This window comes from Natator depressus, chromosome 5 (assembly GCF_965152275.1).
Source record: "Natator depressus isolate rNatDep1 chromosome 5, rNatDep2.hap1, whole genome shotgun sequence".
Classification (NCBI taxonomy): domain Eukaryota; kingdom Metazoa; phylum Chordata; order Testudines; family Cheloniidae; genus Natator; species Natator depressus.
The window spans coordinates 88,842,533-88,856,703 of record NC_134238.1 but is presented as its reverse complement, the minus strand read 5'-3'; the positions used below and the strand labels follow the sequence as shown (position 1 = coordinate 88,856,703).

At 45.3% G+C, this 14,171-nt stretch overlaps 1 protein-coding gene across 1 annotated transcript in view; it reads left to right on the top strand.

Annotated features, from left to right (window-relative positions):
- Positions 1-6,192, top strand: part of LOC141987641 (terminal uridylyltransferase 7-like) — a 45,797-nt gene extending 39,605 nt beyond the window's left edge. The window contains exons 27-29 of the mRNA XM_074953166.1: positions 1,944-2,020; positions 3,286-3,349; positions 5,220-6,192. Coding sequence (XP_074809267.1) covers positions 1,944-2,020; positions 3,286-3,349; positions 5,220-5,287 — 209 coding nt within the window. The 3' untranslated portion in view covers positions 5,288-6,192. The remainder of the gene's footprint in view (positions 1-1,943; positions 2,021-3,285; positions 3,350-5,219) is intronic.
- Positions 6,193-14,171: the final 7,979 nt, after the last annotated feature.

The following is a 14,171-nucleotide window of genomic DNA, read 5'->3' as shown; positions in this document are numbered from 1 at the left end:
TAAGAGTGATACAGAATACCTAGGATGAGGCCAGGTCCTCCTTCAATGAGTAGATGATTGCCAAAGATCTCTCCTGTCTTCCATGACTTGTCAAAGATAATTGCTAATGGCCCAGGTATCTCCTCAGTCAGCTGCTTGAGTATTCTAGGATGTATTTCTTCAGGCCCCGGTGACTTGAAGACATCTAAGTAATTTTTGTCTAAGTAATTTTTAACTTGTTCTTTCCCTATTTTAGCCTCCGATCATACCTCATTTTCACTGGCATTCACTATGTTAGATGTTCAATCACCACCAACCATCTTTGTGAAAACCTGAAACAAAGTCGTATAGCACTTACGCCATTTCCACATTTTCTGTTAGTGTTGTTCTCCCCTCGTTGAGTAACAGACCTACCCTGTCCTTGGTCTTCCTCTTGCTTCTAAAGTATTTGTAGAACGTTTTTTTGGTACCGTTTACATCTCTAGTAGCTTAATCTCATTTTGCGGCTTGGCCTTTCTAATTTTGTCCCTTCACAAACATGTGTTATTTGTTTATATTCATCCTTTATTTGACCTAGTTTCCACTTTTTGTAGGACTCGTTTAAAATAGAGCCCTTTCCTAAGAAAAGGTGAGGGAGTGCCCCCTTTGTTAATCACTAGCCTCTGAAGGAATGGAGAATTGCAGTATCTCCCGAGGTGGTAAGATGCCCTCCTTGGAACCTTTACATAAGCCCCCAGAACATTTAAAGCCACTGAAAAAAGTTCCTCTTCTTCCTGGCCATTTAAAGCAGCATTTGTCATATCAATTCTCTCCATGAGGAGAGTCTCAAATCGGGCCTATTCTACACTACAGCATTGCTCCCGCTGATGTAAGTCACCCACTACACCAACCTAACAACTCCACCTGTGTGAGAGGCGTAGTGCTTAGGTCTATGTAATTAGGGTGGTGCAGTGTCTGTGTAGATACTCCATTACGTACATCACCTATTGGCTGTCAACTAAAGCTGAAGAAGAAAAGGTATTCAAGGATTCTAGCCAAATAGATCTGAAATGAAGTTTCATATCTGTGCTGCACCCTGTTTCTGACCCTGAGTCGCTTGTCTAGTTTTCCACCTCACTGTGCATCAGATATAAACGTTTTGTACTTACCGTCAAGGCTTTGTGTCTCTGAACTGTTTCCTTTCACATTTCCCCTGGCCCCCTCATTCTGCCAATGCTAGCTTCATTCTGCCAGTGCCACCTTATCTCACACGTTTCTCCATGTCTTTTTTAAATCCTGTGCCCTACCCCTGGAATTCACTTCCCAAACCTAACTGGTCAGATTTCCTCATACCTCATTCACATTTCTCTTAAAAATTTACTTCTTCTGTCCCATCTCTGAAGTGTGACGTAGGGAGAGTGAAGACTAAAATATATTTTACTGCATTCAAGATGTCTGTGTATTCATTGCTGTGGGAGCAGCTTCAGCTGTTTTTCAGTCCAGGTGACCTGCTGTATATTGACCTTTGTCACTTCTAGCCTATAAGTGTGGTGATGAGGTTGTCGAATATATATGTAAACTACATTAATCACAGAGGTGGCCGTTGCCTATCGTTACATGTGTGTTGGAGAGGGTGGTCCTGTTGATTAAATCTTTTGTACTCTGTTTTCTGTGTGGCCCCAAAAGTGTTCTCTGATCCAGTGGTAAGGGGGCAAAGTTCAATTCCCTGGTCTCCCTTGGCTTACTGTATGACCTTGGGCAAGTCACTTCTCTCTCTGTGCCTAAGTTCTGTCAAACGGGGATAATAGTTCTTCCCTACTTCTTAAGGGTGTTGAGGTTGAATACACTAAAGATTGTGAGGTGATGGGGGTTGAGGCATGCATACAAGTGCCTTTATATAGATAATGATAAGTTGTTGGAGTTTCTAATTGGAAGGTAATATTTTTACCTTTTCAGTAAATTTTCACTTTATTTTTATTTCTCAGGTGGATCAAAGTCAGAAGGTTCATGTGGATCCCCTTCTTCACCCAGTGCTGTTAAACATGCTGGTAGAGTAAATCAGGTCAACACTGCATAATTTTCTGAATCAGGTTCTCAACCTTTTTCTTTCTGAGGCCCCTGACAACATGCTATAAAAACTCCAGGGCCCAGTTTGGGTGGGAGGGAGTCAGGGCTCTGGCTCAGGGGTTGCGGGGGCTTCTGGCGTAGGTGTAGTTTGACTTCTATTTTGGGTGGGCAGGGGCCAGTGGGGCTTGGGCCAGTTCCGTATGGCGGGGTCCAGGGTGGGAGCGCCGCCTCCATCCCCTGATTCACCTCAGCAGGCCACCCAGTCTGTCTGGGTTCTGGAGGGTGGGAGGGGACACAACCAAAAATTATAACTCAGGGAGCGGGGCGGTGAGGTCTCAGCTCAAAAAGTTTGAAAACAGCTCAGGGTGCAGAGAAGGGCAGGTCGGAGTTATGTTCAGGCAGGGCGTGTAACTGAGGGCTGCACACAGGAAGGGGGTAGCTCAGGGTGCAGGGAAGGGGTAGCTGGGGACTATGTGTAGGCAGGGAGCGGTACCTTAGGGTGCAGGGAGCGGGTAGCTGACGTTACAGGGAAGGCTTCTCTGCCATCCCTGTTCCCCGAGGGCTCCGCCAGCCATGGAGCCGGGCCTCCCTGCCTAGGCGGCTCTTACGAGCTGTGTGACCAAAGAGACGGGGAGCTGAGGAGCAGCTTCAACCCCTTGCACCAGCAGGAGATGAGGGAACATAGCTGCCTGCTAAATGATGTCAGCCAGACCAGCAGATGTCCTGCACTGCCCGGTTCTGGCTTCCTGCCTTCGACCTGGCCTGGGGGCGGGGAGAGGAAGGTGGAGGGGGGGAGCGTGGGTGGAGCTGCCCTGGGACAGTCCTGCTTTTGCACTGTAGTTTTGCGGGGTAGAGTAGCGTCCTCTGTGCCCCCATCTCTGCCCATGGGCTCAGAGCTTCTGCCCTGTGGGGGGTGCCGAGAATTGGGGCTTCAACCCCCCGGCTCCCAGCTTCAGCCCCATGGGAGATGCTGGAGATCGGGTTCTGGGTTTTAGCCACGGGGCCCCGCGGCCCCCCTGAAAAGGTTTGTGGCTTCCCAGGGGGCCACGGACCCCCTGTTGAGAACCACTGTTCTGAATAACGTTCTTCTTAAGTATACTTAAAGCCATTTACAGTAGTAAACTCCAGTTTGGCTCAAGTTTTCAACTACGATACACATTTTTGTAGGTACAGCACTGTTTATCTGTAATCCAATCAACTGTTCCCTGCCTAATAGTTGAATTTTATGTGTTCGCTTATCTCTATATGGCTCTCTTTTAGGGAATAGTTTTACATGAGGAAAAGAAGAAACAAAAAGGAAAAGTGTTCTTGAGTCCCCAAACAGGTTTGTACATTAGATTCCACTGAACAGCAACCCGGATATTAACAACTTCTGATTAATAATAGCATTTTTCTGGGACCCAATCCTGTCCCATTGACTTTTTAATGTTCGTGGGATTTGGATATTGGCAGTGGCATGCCACTTATCAACCCACCCGCCACCCCCCTACTTTTTTTTTTTTTTTTTTTTTTTTTTAAAGAAGAAAGATGCAAGCTGCAGGCAGGTTTTCAGGGTTGCAGCCATAGAAGGAGGCACTGGGACATGCTGAGTGCACCCATCACAGGCAGGTTTGCAAGGCTGCAGCCACACGGGAAAAAGTGGGAAGACAGCTTCTCTGGCTGCAAGCCTGCCTGCACACGGGGATTGCACAGGAGGTAAGGGGCTGCGAGCTGAGGGGGAGCAGGGCAGTAGCTGGAGGGCGGCTAGATGCCAGAGCTGCATGGTAGCTCTCCCTGTGCTCTTCAGGCTGCAGCCTGCTATGGGGTGCAGTCAGGGAAGGAAGCAGTGAGACGTGCTGAGTTCTGATCCCCGGAGAATACAGTGAGAAGTACAGGGCAGCCCCACAGGCCTGCAGCAACTGGGCTGCAGCCCCCTCTCCCTGCTGCTGCCCTACTCGCAGGCCGGTTGCAGGGCTGCAGCCAGGGAATGTACTTCCCAGCACTTCCTTCCTTAGCTGCAGCCTTGCAAAGCCACCTTCCACTTACTGGCAACTTCTGGATAATGGCAAGATTTTGCTGTTGACCAAGGGGTCGCTAATAAATACAATCTACTGTAACTTGAATTACTTAATTGAAATTACAGTATCTAAAAGCATATTTTGGGAAATGAGCATCTCCCCCAATCCTCACTGATGGGAGCTCTGCTTTCTATGTTGATACTGAAGGCAGTTCAGGCTTGTTGCTAGCACCCTTTGGGCTAAGCCCAGCCTCTTTGTCCACCAGAGTTTTTTCCTCTGGCAGCAGAACCAGGAGGCAGTTCAGCGTTTCCCAAGTTTGGTTAGTGTTATTGTTTTATTTACCATCAATAGGGTGTGTTTGTTTTTTGGATCAATTTCTTAGGGGCCAAAGCATTAAAGGTTCTTTGTACAAACCAACTACCAATCAGAGTGGGAGACTGCAGTCAGATCATGACAAAAGATAGTTAAGCTCAAGAGAGAGCTTTAAAAACAATGCGAACCACTGCCTGGCTGAAAAGTAAAAAGATCCCCTAGTAAGGGAGCTATATTTGCACCAGATCCCCACTCCGTGAATTCTGTGTTAGAAGCAGAATAGGACTGTTACTTCCTTACACACATCTGTTTCACTTGCTTTAAAAAAAAAAAAAAAATTTAATCAGCTATTACAGCCAAGTTTTTAAAAACGAGGAGTGATTTTTAGACATTTTAGTTGAATCTAGTCTGGCTCAGACCAAGTTAAGAACGTAAAAACAGCCATCCTGGGTCAGACTAAAGGTCCATCTAGCCCAGTATCCTGTCTTATAACAGTGACCAATTGCCAGGTGCCTCAGAGGGAATGAACAGAACAGGTAATCATCAAGTGATCCATCCCCTGTCACTCATTGCCAGCTTCTGGCAAACAGAGGCTAGGGATACCATCCTGGCTAATAGCCATTAATGGACCTATCCTCCATGAATTTATCTAGTTCTTTTTTGAACTCTGTTATAGTCTTGGCTTTCACAACATCCTCTGGAAAAGAGTGCCACAGGTTCCAAAAGTTTGTCCAGTTTCTGTTCTTTCCCCTTAGGGTGGAACATGCAATGTGGAGCACACTTAAAAACAAGCCGTGCTTCCAAAATCTTGTGTTCAGATCATTACTTTTTCTATTTGGTTACAACTTCAATAATGTGACACTTTCTTTTTTGGTTTCTGTTTAGGCAGCCTTGCCAATAAATACATGGCTCAGGGAAAAGCTTCACAGAAGAGGACCCACCAAGAATCATGAGGGGACTGAAGAACTCTGAAATTGCAATACAGGCCGTCCATTCACTTCAAAAATTAAGTTCATTTTGGCTAAATCTTCTGGGCTCACAAGACAGCAGCACAAAACAATCTTCAATTTGAGTTTAAAGAAAACATGGTATTTTATTTTAATTCGATTGCTAAAAGTCCGAGGCAATGGATTTTAATGCAGTGCTCCTACTATGGACTCCTGCTCTTAATAGATTATTTGAACATTTTAATAGAAAGCCATGATGTTTGTATTTGTTTACTAAGTAAAACGTGTAGATAAGAGCAGGTGCTCATTTTCAAGATTTTAGCGTTCAACATGACCCTTTCAAAGCGCACCAAAATTGCGTGCAAGCCAAATATTATGTTTTATTTTTCTTCAAAAATTGACTTTTTTGAAGGAGGAAATGCTATTTATTAATGTTGATTGTTTACTGAATCCTTGTGTAAAGTGTTTAAAATGTTTGTGGACTACTACTGATGTATTTGCAAACATTTTATCTGCAGAGAATTGAAAACAAACATTAGTAAACTTTTTTGTGAAACTGCTGTGGACACACTGCCACTGAGTTGTTTTTTTCTCTTTGTGATTTTATGAGTTAATATGCTGCTGTGCTTGTGTACAGAAAGACTGAGAAGCAGATTAGTCCTGTTTGCTGCTGCTAAGAATCTTTCTCATGGCCTATAAAATGCAACAGGCACAATTGCTAAAAGGCAGAAAAAAGTGATAATCAGCAATTGGGGATGGGGGTTAAATGCCTTTCTCTTTTCCTAAAAAGTGAAAAAGATCCAACTGCCAATCAAGGATTTAATTAGTGTTGTCTTAAGATTTACTTGAAGTCCTTTTGGAACTGGTACTATACCTTCATACCCTGTTCTCGGGGGAGTGGGAATCAATACAGGGAAAAAATGAAACCGCTGTTATTTATGACTTTGAAATAAAAAAAAAGTTAAAACTTGAAATTTCTACATTTCTCCTTATCTTGTACCTACAATTCCAAGTATTCTTGTTACAAGTGGAAAATTCAATAGGAACATAGGATAATGTCATTTTACTCTAAGTACTTATTTAAAGGTGTTATGTTTTAAGACTAATAGTTCCTTTCACCAAATGTCTACATCGTTATTAAAGACCTAGGCTGGGATTTTTCAAAGGGGCAAGGGAGTTAGGTCCCCAACTCTCCGTGAGTGTGTGTGTGTGTGTGTGTCCCCTAAAATTCATCACTTCATAAATCTGTTCACTTACACATTGAGAGAAATTTTAGCCCAAGACTAACAGAAAATGACCACATTCAGGTGATGGAATGTTTGTCAAGTTCACTTCAACTTCATAGCTAGTGGTACTTTATCATAAAATTAAAATTCAGTCTTTCCTTTGTGGGGTACTTACGGTTTTTGTTGTACTGTTTATTTGCCTGGCAGCAAAATATAAAAGTTGCTGGGTTCTGTGTATACAATGGCTCAATTAACCCTGTATTTAAAGTTTTCTTCTTTGATTGTGGACGGGAGTGAAAGATAAAAGCTTCTATGGAGCTAAGTGGCCATAGAGAGACCCCACAGCCCTTCCATAGAAGATATTCATAAAAATCATTTTTGCTCCCTGTCCCATAGCCTCCCTCCAGCCCCCTTCACCTTGGTACCTTTTGCCATGAAGTATCGAGCTATGAAACCTTCCTTGCTAAACCTGACTTCAGCTGAAGGCTGGTCCTGTGAATGCTCTCATCTTTCATTCTGAAGAGAGGGTTATTCATCTCATGCAATAACTGAGGTTCTTCGAGATGGTTGTCCCTGTGTGTGCTCCACTTCAGGTGTCCATGCACCCTGCACTTGACATCAGAGATTTGTAGTAGCAGTGCCTAGTTGGGTCGCGCATGCACCATTGCCTTCTTGTGCCACCTCAGGCGGTTACATAGTGCTGCATGACCAACCGTCCCTCGGATCCTTTTCTACCGCAGAGAATCTAGCGTGAAACTCCAAACGAGAGGGGAGGAGGGAGGGTAGTGGAGTACTTACAGAGACAATCATCTTGAGTAACCTCTGTTGCTGCACAAGATGAATAACCTCTTCTTTTTTTTAAAGTGTGTCTCTGTGGGTGCTCCACTTTAGGGGACTGAGTAGTGCCCCTCAGTAGAAGAGTGGGGCTTCGGAGTTGCGTTAATGATAGTTGATAAAACAGAGAGTCCAAATAGAGCGTCTGATGATGACTGTTGCTCTGTTGTGCTTTGTGAATGAGTGGGCTGATGCCCAGGTTGATGCTCTGCAAACATCAATAATGGGGATGTTGTTGAGAAAAGCTATCAATGCTGAAAGTTCCCTGGTAAAGTGTGCTGGTCCTGTTGGGGCTTGTAATTGATGCTTTTGATAACAAAAGTGGATGTGCATCCTGATATCTACTTGGATAGTCTCTGTTCTGAGATGGTTTGCCCTTTTGATCATTCCTTTATAGAGAAATAATCTCAGTGATTTTCTAAACATTTTTGTTCTTTCAATGTAGAAAACTAATGCTCTTTGAACGTCCAGTGCCTGGAGTGATGCCTCTTTTGTCTGCATGAGGTTTTGGAAAAAATCCAGGTAAGTAAATGGGTTGGTTCAAATGAAAGGGGGAGGCAACCTTCAGTAGGAATTTGGGGCGTGGTCTTAAGGTAACTTTATCTTTAAAGAAAGTTGTGTATGGAGGGGCTAGGGGATGTGCCATTAAGACACCTAGTTCTCCCACATGTCTGGTGGACGTAATGGCGATGAGGAAAGCCACATTCATAGATAGGTGGAGTAATGAACAGGTGGTCAGTGGCTCAAATGGGTTTTCCATAAGTCCGTGTAAGACCAGGTTGAGGTCCCACATAGGAGATGGGTTCCTTATTTCAGGATAAGTGTTCTCAATGCCCTTGAGGAAACATGTAGTTGTTAGGTGGGTGAATATGGTGACTCATCCACCTTATCATGGAAAGCTGTGATATAGCTGCCAAGTGTACCTTGATGGAGCTTGTGGAGAAGCCCCAGTTTGTTTAGTTCTAATATGTAATCCAGTACCCTTGGTAAAGAGGAGAATGTTGATGTGATATTTGTCCTGGCACCATATGTTGAACCATTTCCACTTATGAATATATGTCTATCTTGTATTTCAGAGGTTCTCAAACTCGGGGTCAGGAGCCCTCAGGGGGTTGCGAGGCTATTAAATGGGGGGTTGCGAGCTGTCAGCCTCCACCCCAAACCCTGCTTTGCCTTCAGCATTTATAATGGTGTTAAATACATTAAAAAGTGTTTTTAATTGATGGGGGGGGTCACACTCAGAGGCTTGCTATGTGAAAGGGGTCACCAGTACAAAAGTTTGAGAACCCCTGTTGTATTTGGTCTACTATTGTTCAGTAATATGTCTTTTACTTCCTCTGAACAGGTCATTTCATTTCCTCTCAGCCCTGGAGTAGCCAGCCCTTGAGGTGAAGTATTGAGGTTGGGATGGTGGATGTGTCCCGCATCTTGGGAGAGGAGATGAGGTATGAGAGGAAGATTTCAAGGTGGGCACACTGCCATCTTTTACAGGTATGGGAACCATGTTTGTCTGGACCATCTAGGTGCTATTAGGATGACTTTGGATTTGTCCTCCTTGATCTTGTTTAGGACCCAGGTTAGGAATAGGGTCGGCGGAAATGCATACATTAACGGTGCATCCCATTTGACGAGGAGAGCATTGCCTAGGGAATGGGGTCCCAGTCCAGCTCTGGAGCAATATTGTGGGAACTTGGTGTTCTGTGCTGTTGCAAAGAGGTCTATGGTAGGGAATCCCCAGTTTGAATATCGTAGGTAGAACTCCAGGGTCCATTTCCCGCTCATGATTCTGTGAAAACTCTGTTTAGTGCATCTGCTTTTGTGTTCTGACATCCCAGCAGGTAGGATACTGATATGTCGATGTTGTACCAATTCTAGAGCAGTATTGCCTCTGTGCATTGGGAGTGTGATTGTGCTCCTCCCCCCAACTCTTTGACGTTTATGTAAAACATGCACACTACATTGTCCTTGAGGATCCTGATGGCTTTTTTTTTATTAGTGGTAGAAAGTGCTCGTATGCGTTGTGGACTGCCCTTAGTTCCAGCAAGTTTATGTGCATGTTGGACTCCAGTGGGGACCATCGGCCTTGGACGGTGTTGTTGAGTAAATGCACTTCCTAGCCTATTAGGGAGGCATCCCTGGTGAATTGTAACTGTTGGAGTCGTTTGTAGAAATGGGATTCCTGTACAGACGTTCTTCAATTGTGTCCACCATTTTAGGGAGTCCTTTACCTTGTTTGCCATTGTGAGATGTCTGCTTAGGGTGTGCCTGTGTGGTATGTGCACTGTTCGAAGCCAGGCCTGCAGGCATCTCGTGTAGCTTGGTGTGTTTGACGACAAACAACATTACTGACATATGTCCCAAAAGTTGTAGGCATGTTCTGGCAGATGTTTGTGGACTGTCTGTCACTGTTGATATTAAGTTCACTAGCGTGATGAAGTGTTGATGAGGTAGGGTTGCTGTAGCTGTTGAACAGTCGAGACATGCTCCAATGAATTCCAGTTTCTGGACAGGTATCAGTGTTGACTTTTGTGTGTTTGTTTGTAATCATAAAAAAGGGTTATCATACTCTGTGTGGCATTTATAGCTTTGTGTTGGGGCCTTTATGAGGCAGTTGTCCAGAAATATCATGACTCCATGTCTGCAGAGGTGTGCTGCCACCACTGCTAAAACTTTGGAGAAAGGCCTTCGGGGGGTCATAAGCTGAAGGGTAGTACTTTGTATTGGAAGTGTTTTCCTTGGGTGAACCTTAGGAATCTTCTGTGTAATGGTAACATAGAAATATGTGTCCTGTAGGTTGAGGGCCGAGAGCCAGTCCCCCTTTCCTAATGCTAGCATTATAGTTGTTAGTGTCACCATTTTTGAAATGTTGGGTTTTACAAATTTGTTGAGTTTTCTTAGGTCCAGGATGGGCCTCCACTGTTAGAAAATAGTGTGAGTAAAACCCTTTGCCTCTATGCTGTGTTGGTATGGTGCCACTGCGCCTAGGTGTATAATGTGGTTCACTTCCTGTTACAGCAGGTATTCGTGAGAGGGGTCCCTGAAGAGGGATGGGGAGGTGGGATGGAGATCAAAGGGGTGAAATAACCAGTCTGGATAATTTCCAAAACCCATTTGTCTGCAGTGATGGTGCGCCAGACTCTGTAAAACAGTGACAAGCGATACCCAAATGGTCGGGAGATAGTTCCAGCGTTAGAATGAGTGATTGTCTCGTGCCCTCGACCACACCTTCAAGAGTGCTGTCTCAAGGTGGATTGTTGGGACGTCGAAGGTTGATTCTGGTTTTGTCGATGTCTGGTCTACTTTGCTTGTGGTGTTGGTCAAACTGCCTGTGTGGTTGTGTGTACGGTGGCAATGGGAATTTCTGTGTATAATACCTATGCTGTTTCTTTGTATTTGCAGGTGTGTAGATGCCCGGGGATTTTAATGTTGCCCTAGAGTCCTTCAGAATACGAAGGGACTCGTCAGTTTTGGCCACAAATAGTTTTGGGCCTTTGAAGGGCAGCTCCTCAACCGTTGACTGAACCTCTCTCGGGAACCCCGAGAAATGAAGCCTTGATGCACAGTGCATGACCACTGGTGTTGCAATGGAGCATGCCGCTGTTTCCACAGAGTCAAGTGAGATCTGCAACGCTGTCCTGGCAGTGAGATGGCCTTCGGCGATGTTGGCTTTAATTTGTTCTTTTTTGTCTTCTGGTAAGCTGCCAATAAATTCTGACATTCTCGAAAATATTGTATGTGTGTATTTTGACAGTAGGGCTCCATAATTAGCTATGCAAAACTGCAGTGTTGCAGATGAATACACCTTGTGACCAAAGAGGTCTAACCTCTTCCATTCTCTGTCATATGGGGTTATTATAGTATGGTGTTGCTCTCCCCTCTCATTTATAGCTTCCACCACTAGTGAGTTTGATGTGGTGTGTGTTAACAAGAACTCCACTCCCTTAGATGGCACATAGTATTTCTTATCCGATCTTTTGCATGATGGGGGTGATGTTGCTTGTGTCTGCCAGATGGTTTTGGCAGGCTCCATAATAGCATCTTTAATCAGCAACACTACCTTCGTCGCGGTAGATGTCTGAAGAATATCCAGTAGTTTATGCTGCGATTCAGGTTCCTCTTCTAGGGATATGGTCAGGGACAGCCACCCTTTTGAAGAGTTCCTGGAATTGTTTGAAGTCATCCCCTGTGGTAGGGGGTGGGGACATTATAGTTTTATCTGGTGATGATGTCTGGTTTGCTGATGGTAAGGCTTCTTGGTCTGAGATTTCCTCATTTTCTTCAGTCACCTCCTCCTGCATTTCTGAGGATCCTGGTATAGGTAGTGACGGAGATTGTGGTGCTCTCGATTTTGGTGGGCTGGGGGACTTGCGATGTTGTGCCCTGTATACTGCCTACAGGTCCCAGTAGGGCCAATTTAGTGAGAATGACATGGGAGGTGGCGCCCCTGGGTGCCCATACCAGCTGTGTGCATCTGAAGATGAGTGGTATCCTGTTTGGTGGGATGGACCTGGTCTGTGTGAGGAGTGATGAGGTGCACATATCTCGCCTTCATCCTCATCATCGCTGGAGATGGGGAGCCGATCTAGGTGGAGTGGTCAGCCAGCTCGGTACCGATTGAGTTGGAATGCTATTGGTACTGAGGAGCAGGGACTCCAGTGTTAAGGCATACAGATCTACTGGTCTCCTCAAGAATTGGTGTGGTACCATGAATGCCAGTACCGATGTCTGCATTGCTGGCAGTACAGGAGTGTGAGTAGTAACCGCCGGTGCCGAGGATCTTGTGTTGTGCTGTGTAGGTACCACAGGTGGTTCCATTGCGCCGCTCGGTGCCGAGTGTCTTCTTGGCTCTCTGGGTACTGAGGCGGAGGGTTTTACTTTGTTCTGTGAGCCTCCATCAGAGCTTTCTTGCTTATGGTCTTTCGCTCTCTGGCGGTCGGTACCAACGTAGACTTGGCAATTGGGGAACACTTTTTCTTAGCAGATTCCCACTGGTGAAGTCTGAGCCTGCTTTTTTGTAGCCTTCTTGGACAAAGGCTCTTTTGTAGGGGCTGTTGAGGCAGGACCTCTGTCAGAGGCTGCCAGTGGCCGGGCAGGGTCCGAGGCAGGTTGCAGAGATTTCTCCATCATAAGGATCTTACATTGAAGATCTCTCACTTTTCTTGTTCTGGCCTTCAGATTACCGCAATGTGGACACTTTTGAGGGATATGTATCTCACCCAGATAGCAGACACAGCGTGCATGTCTGTCAGATATAGGGATTGACAGCCTGCAAGTCAGGGAGTGTTTAAATCCCAGCAATCTGGGCATGCCAGACAGGTTCTGTCCCTCACTGAGAAGGGGAGCAGTAACATTATAGAAGCCTAAACTTATTTTCCTAATAAGGGGGATAAAGAAAGTCATTCTTACCCTTTATGCTTTTTTTAAATTATTTCTATCTCATTTGACTATTAACATAGCTTTATAGTTATCTAAAAATAGGTAAGAGGTGCTGCTAATTGCTCTGACTAAAGCCAAAGGCAGTAGAGAAGGAACTGAGGTACAGTTGGTCACGCAGCACTATGTAACTGCCTGAGGCAGCACGAGACGGTGACAGCGCATGCGCGACCCCGCTAGGCACTGCTACTAGACATCTCCAGTTACAAGCAGAGCGCATGGACACCTGAAGTGGAGCACCCACAGGGACACCCCTTGAAGGAGAAGCCAACCTTCCCCCTTCCACACCAGCCTGGGTGGTGGTTGGGTTTTTTTTTCTTGTTCCTTTGGAGAGCTAGTTGGAGAGGGAGAGTGTTTCTCTAGACAGCTGTGAATGCAGGACTCCTCCCGTAGTCTGAAAACCAAAATCCCAAACCTGAGGCTCATGTCACAGCTACTATGCCAATAGGATGGACTGTATCGAAACTAGTTAATAAGTACACTTATTTGATTGGCTATAGTGAAGCTGTGTGACTGATGTATTGTAGCTTCATCTGTGTTAAGAGTTCAAACAAAAGACTACATCTATATCTTTGAGTTTTACTTAAAAGTCCCACTACTGAAAGCAGAAGAAATGTGAACGATCACCTCCACAGTCTTTGATAGTGTTACAGAAAGATCTCTTTTGTTCCATCCCAGTGTGATATGGAAGGAGCAGTGAGTTAGCTGACTGTGTTAATTTGTGTTAAAGATAGCTTGCTGCATCTGCCTTGGTACACCACAGCTTCTCATGCTCTCTTTGATGTCTCTGTTCCCCATTGTCCTACACTCCAGTTTAATATATTGTTGAAAAATGGAGGAGCAAAGATCGTGTGTATGTACATGTATATATATTACACGTGGGGGCACTGCTGACATGTATTTTTTCCTCTTTGCTTCTGTTCCTGTGGTAGTCTTTCCCTGGGATTTGTAGGAGGGGCTGTGTGCATGGCTTTGGAGCTATCTGTCCTGCACCATGTGCAGGCTACTGGTTCTCATGCCCTCTCCCCTTGGTTTTGTTCCTACTTTATTTATCTGAGACGTTATGGAGGGATTGTTGAGGATCATCCGGCCCTCTGACTACTACCCCATTCTTCTTATCCATGTGGACACTAATGATACTGTGGGGTATGACCCTCAGCAGATGAGAAGAGACTACAGGGCTCTGGGAGTAAGGGTGAAGGAGATGGGAGCGCAGATGGTGTTCTCTTCGATCCTTCTGGTCAACGGTAGGGGCCCAGGCAGAGACAGGTGCGTCCTGGAGGTGAATGCCTGGCTGCGAAGATGGTGTCGCCAGGAGGGCTTCAGCTTCCTTAACCATGGGATGCTGTTCCAGGAAGGACTGCTAAGCAGAGATGGGGTCCACCTATCAAAGAAGG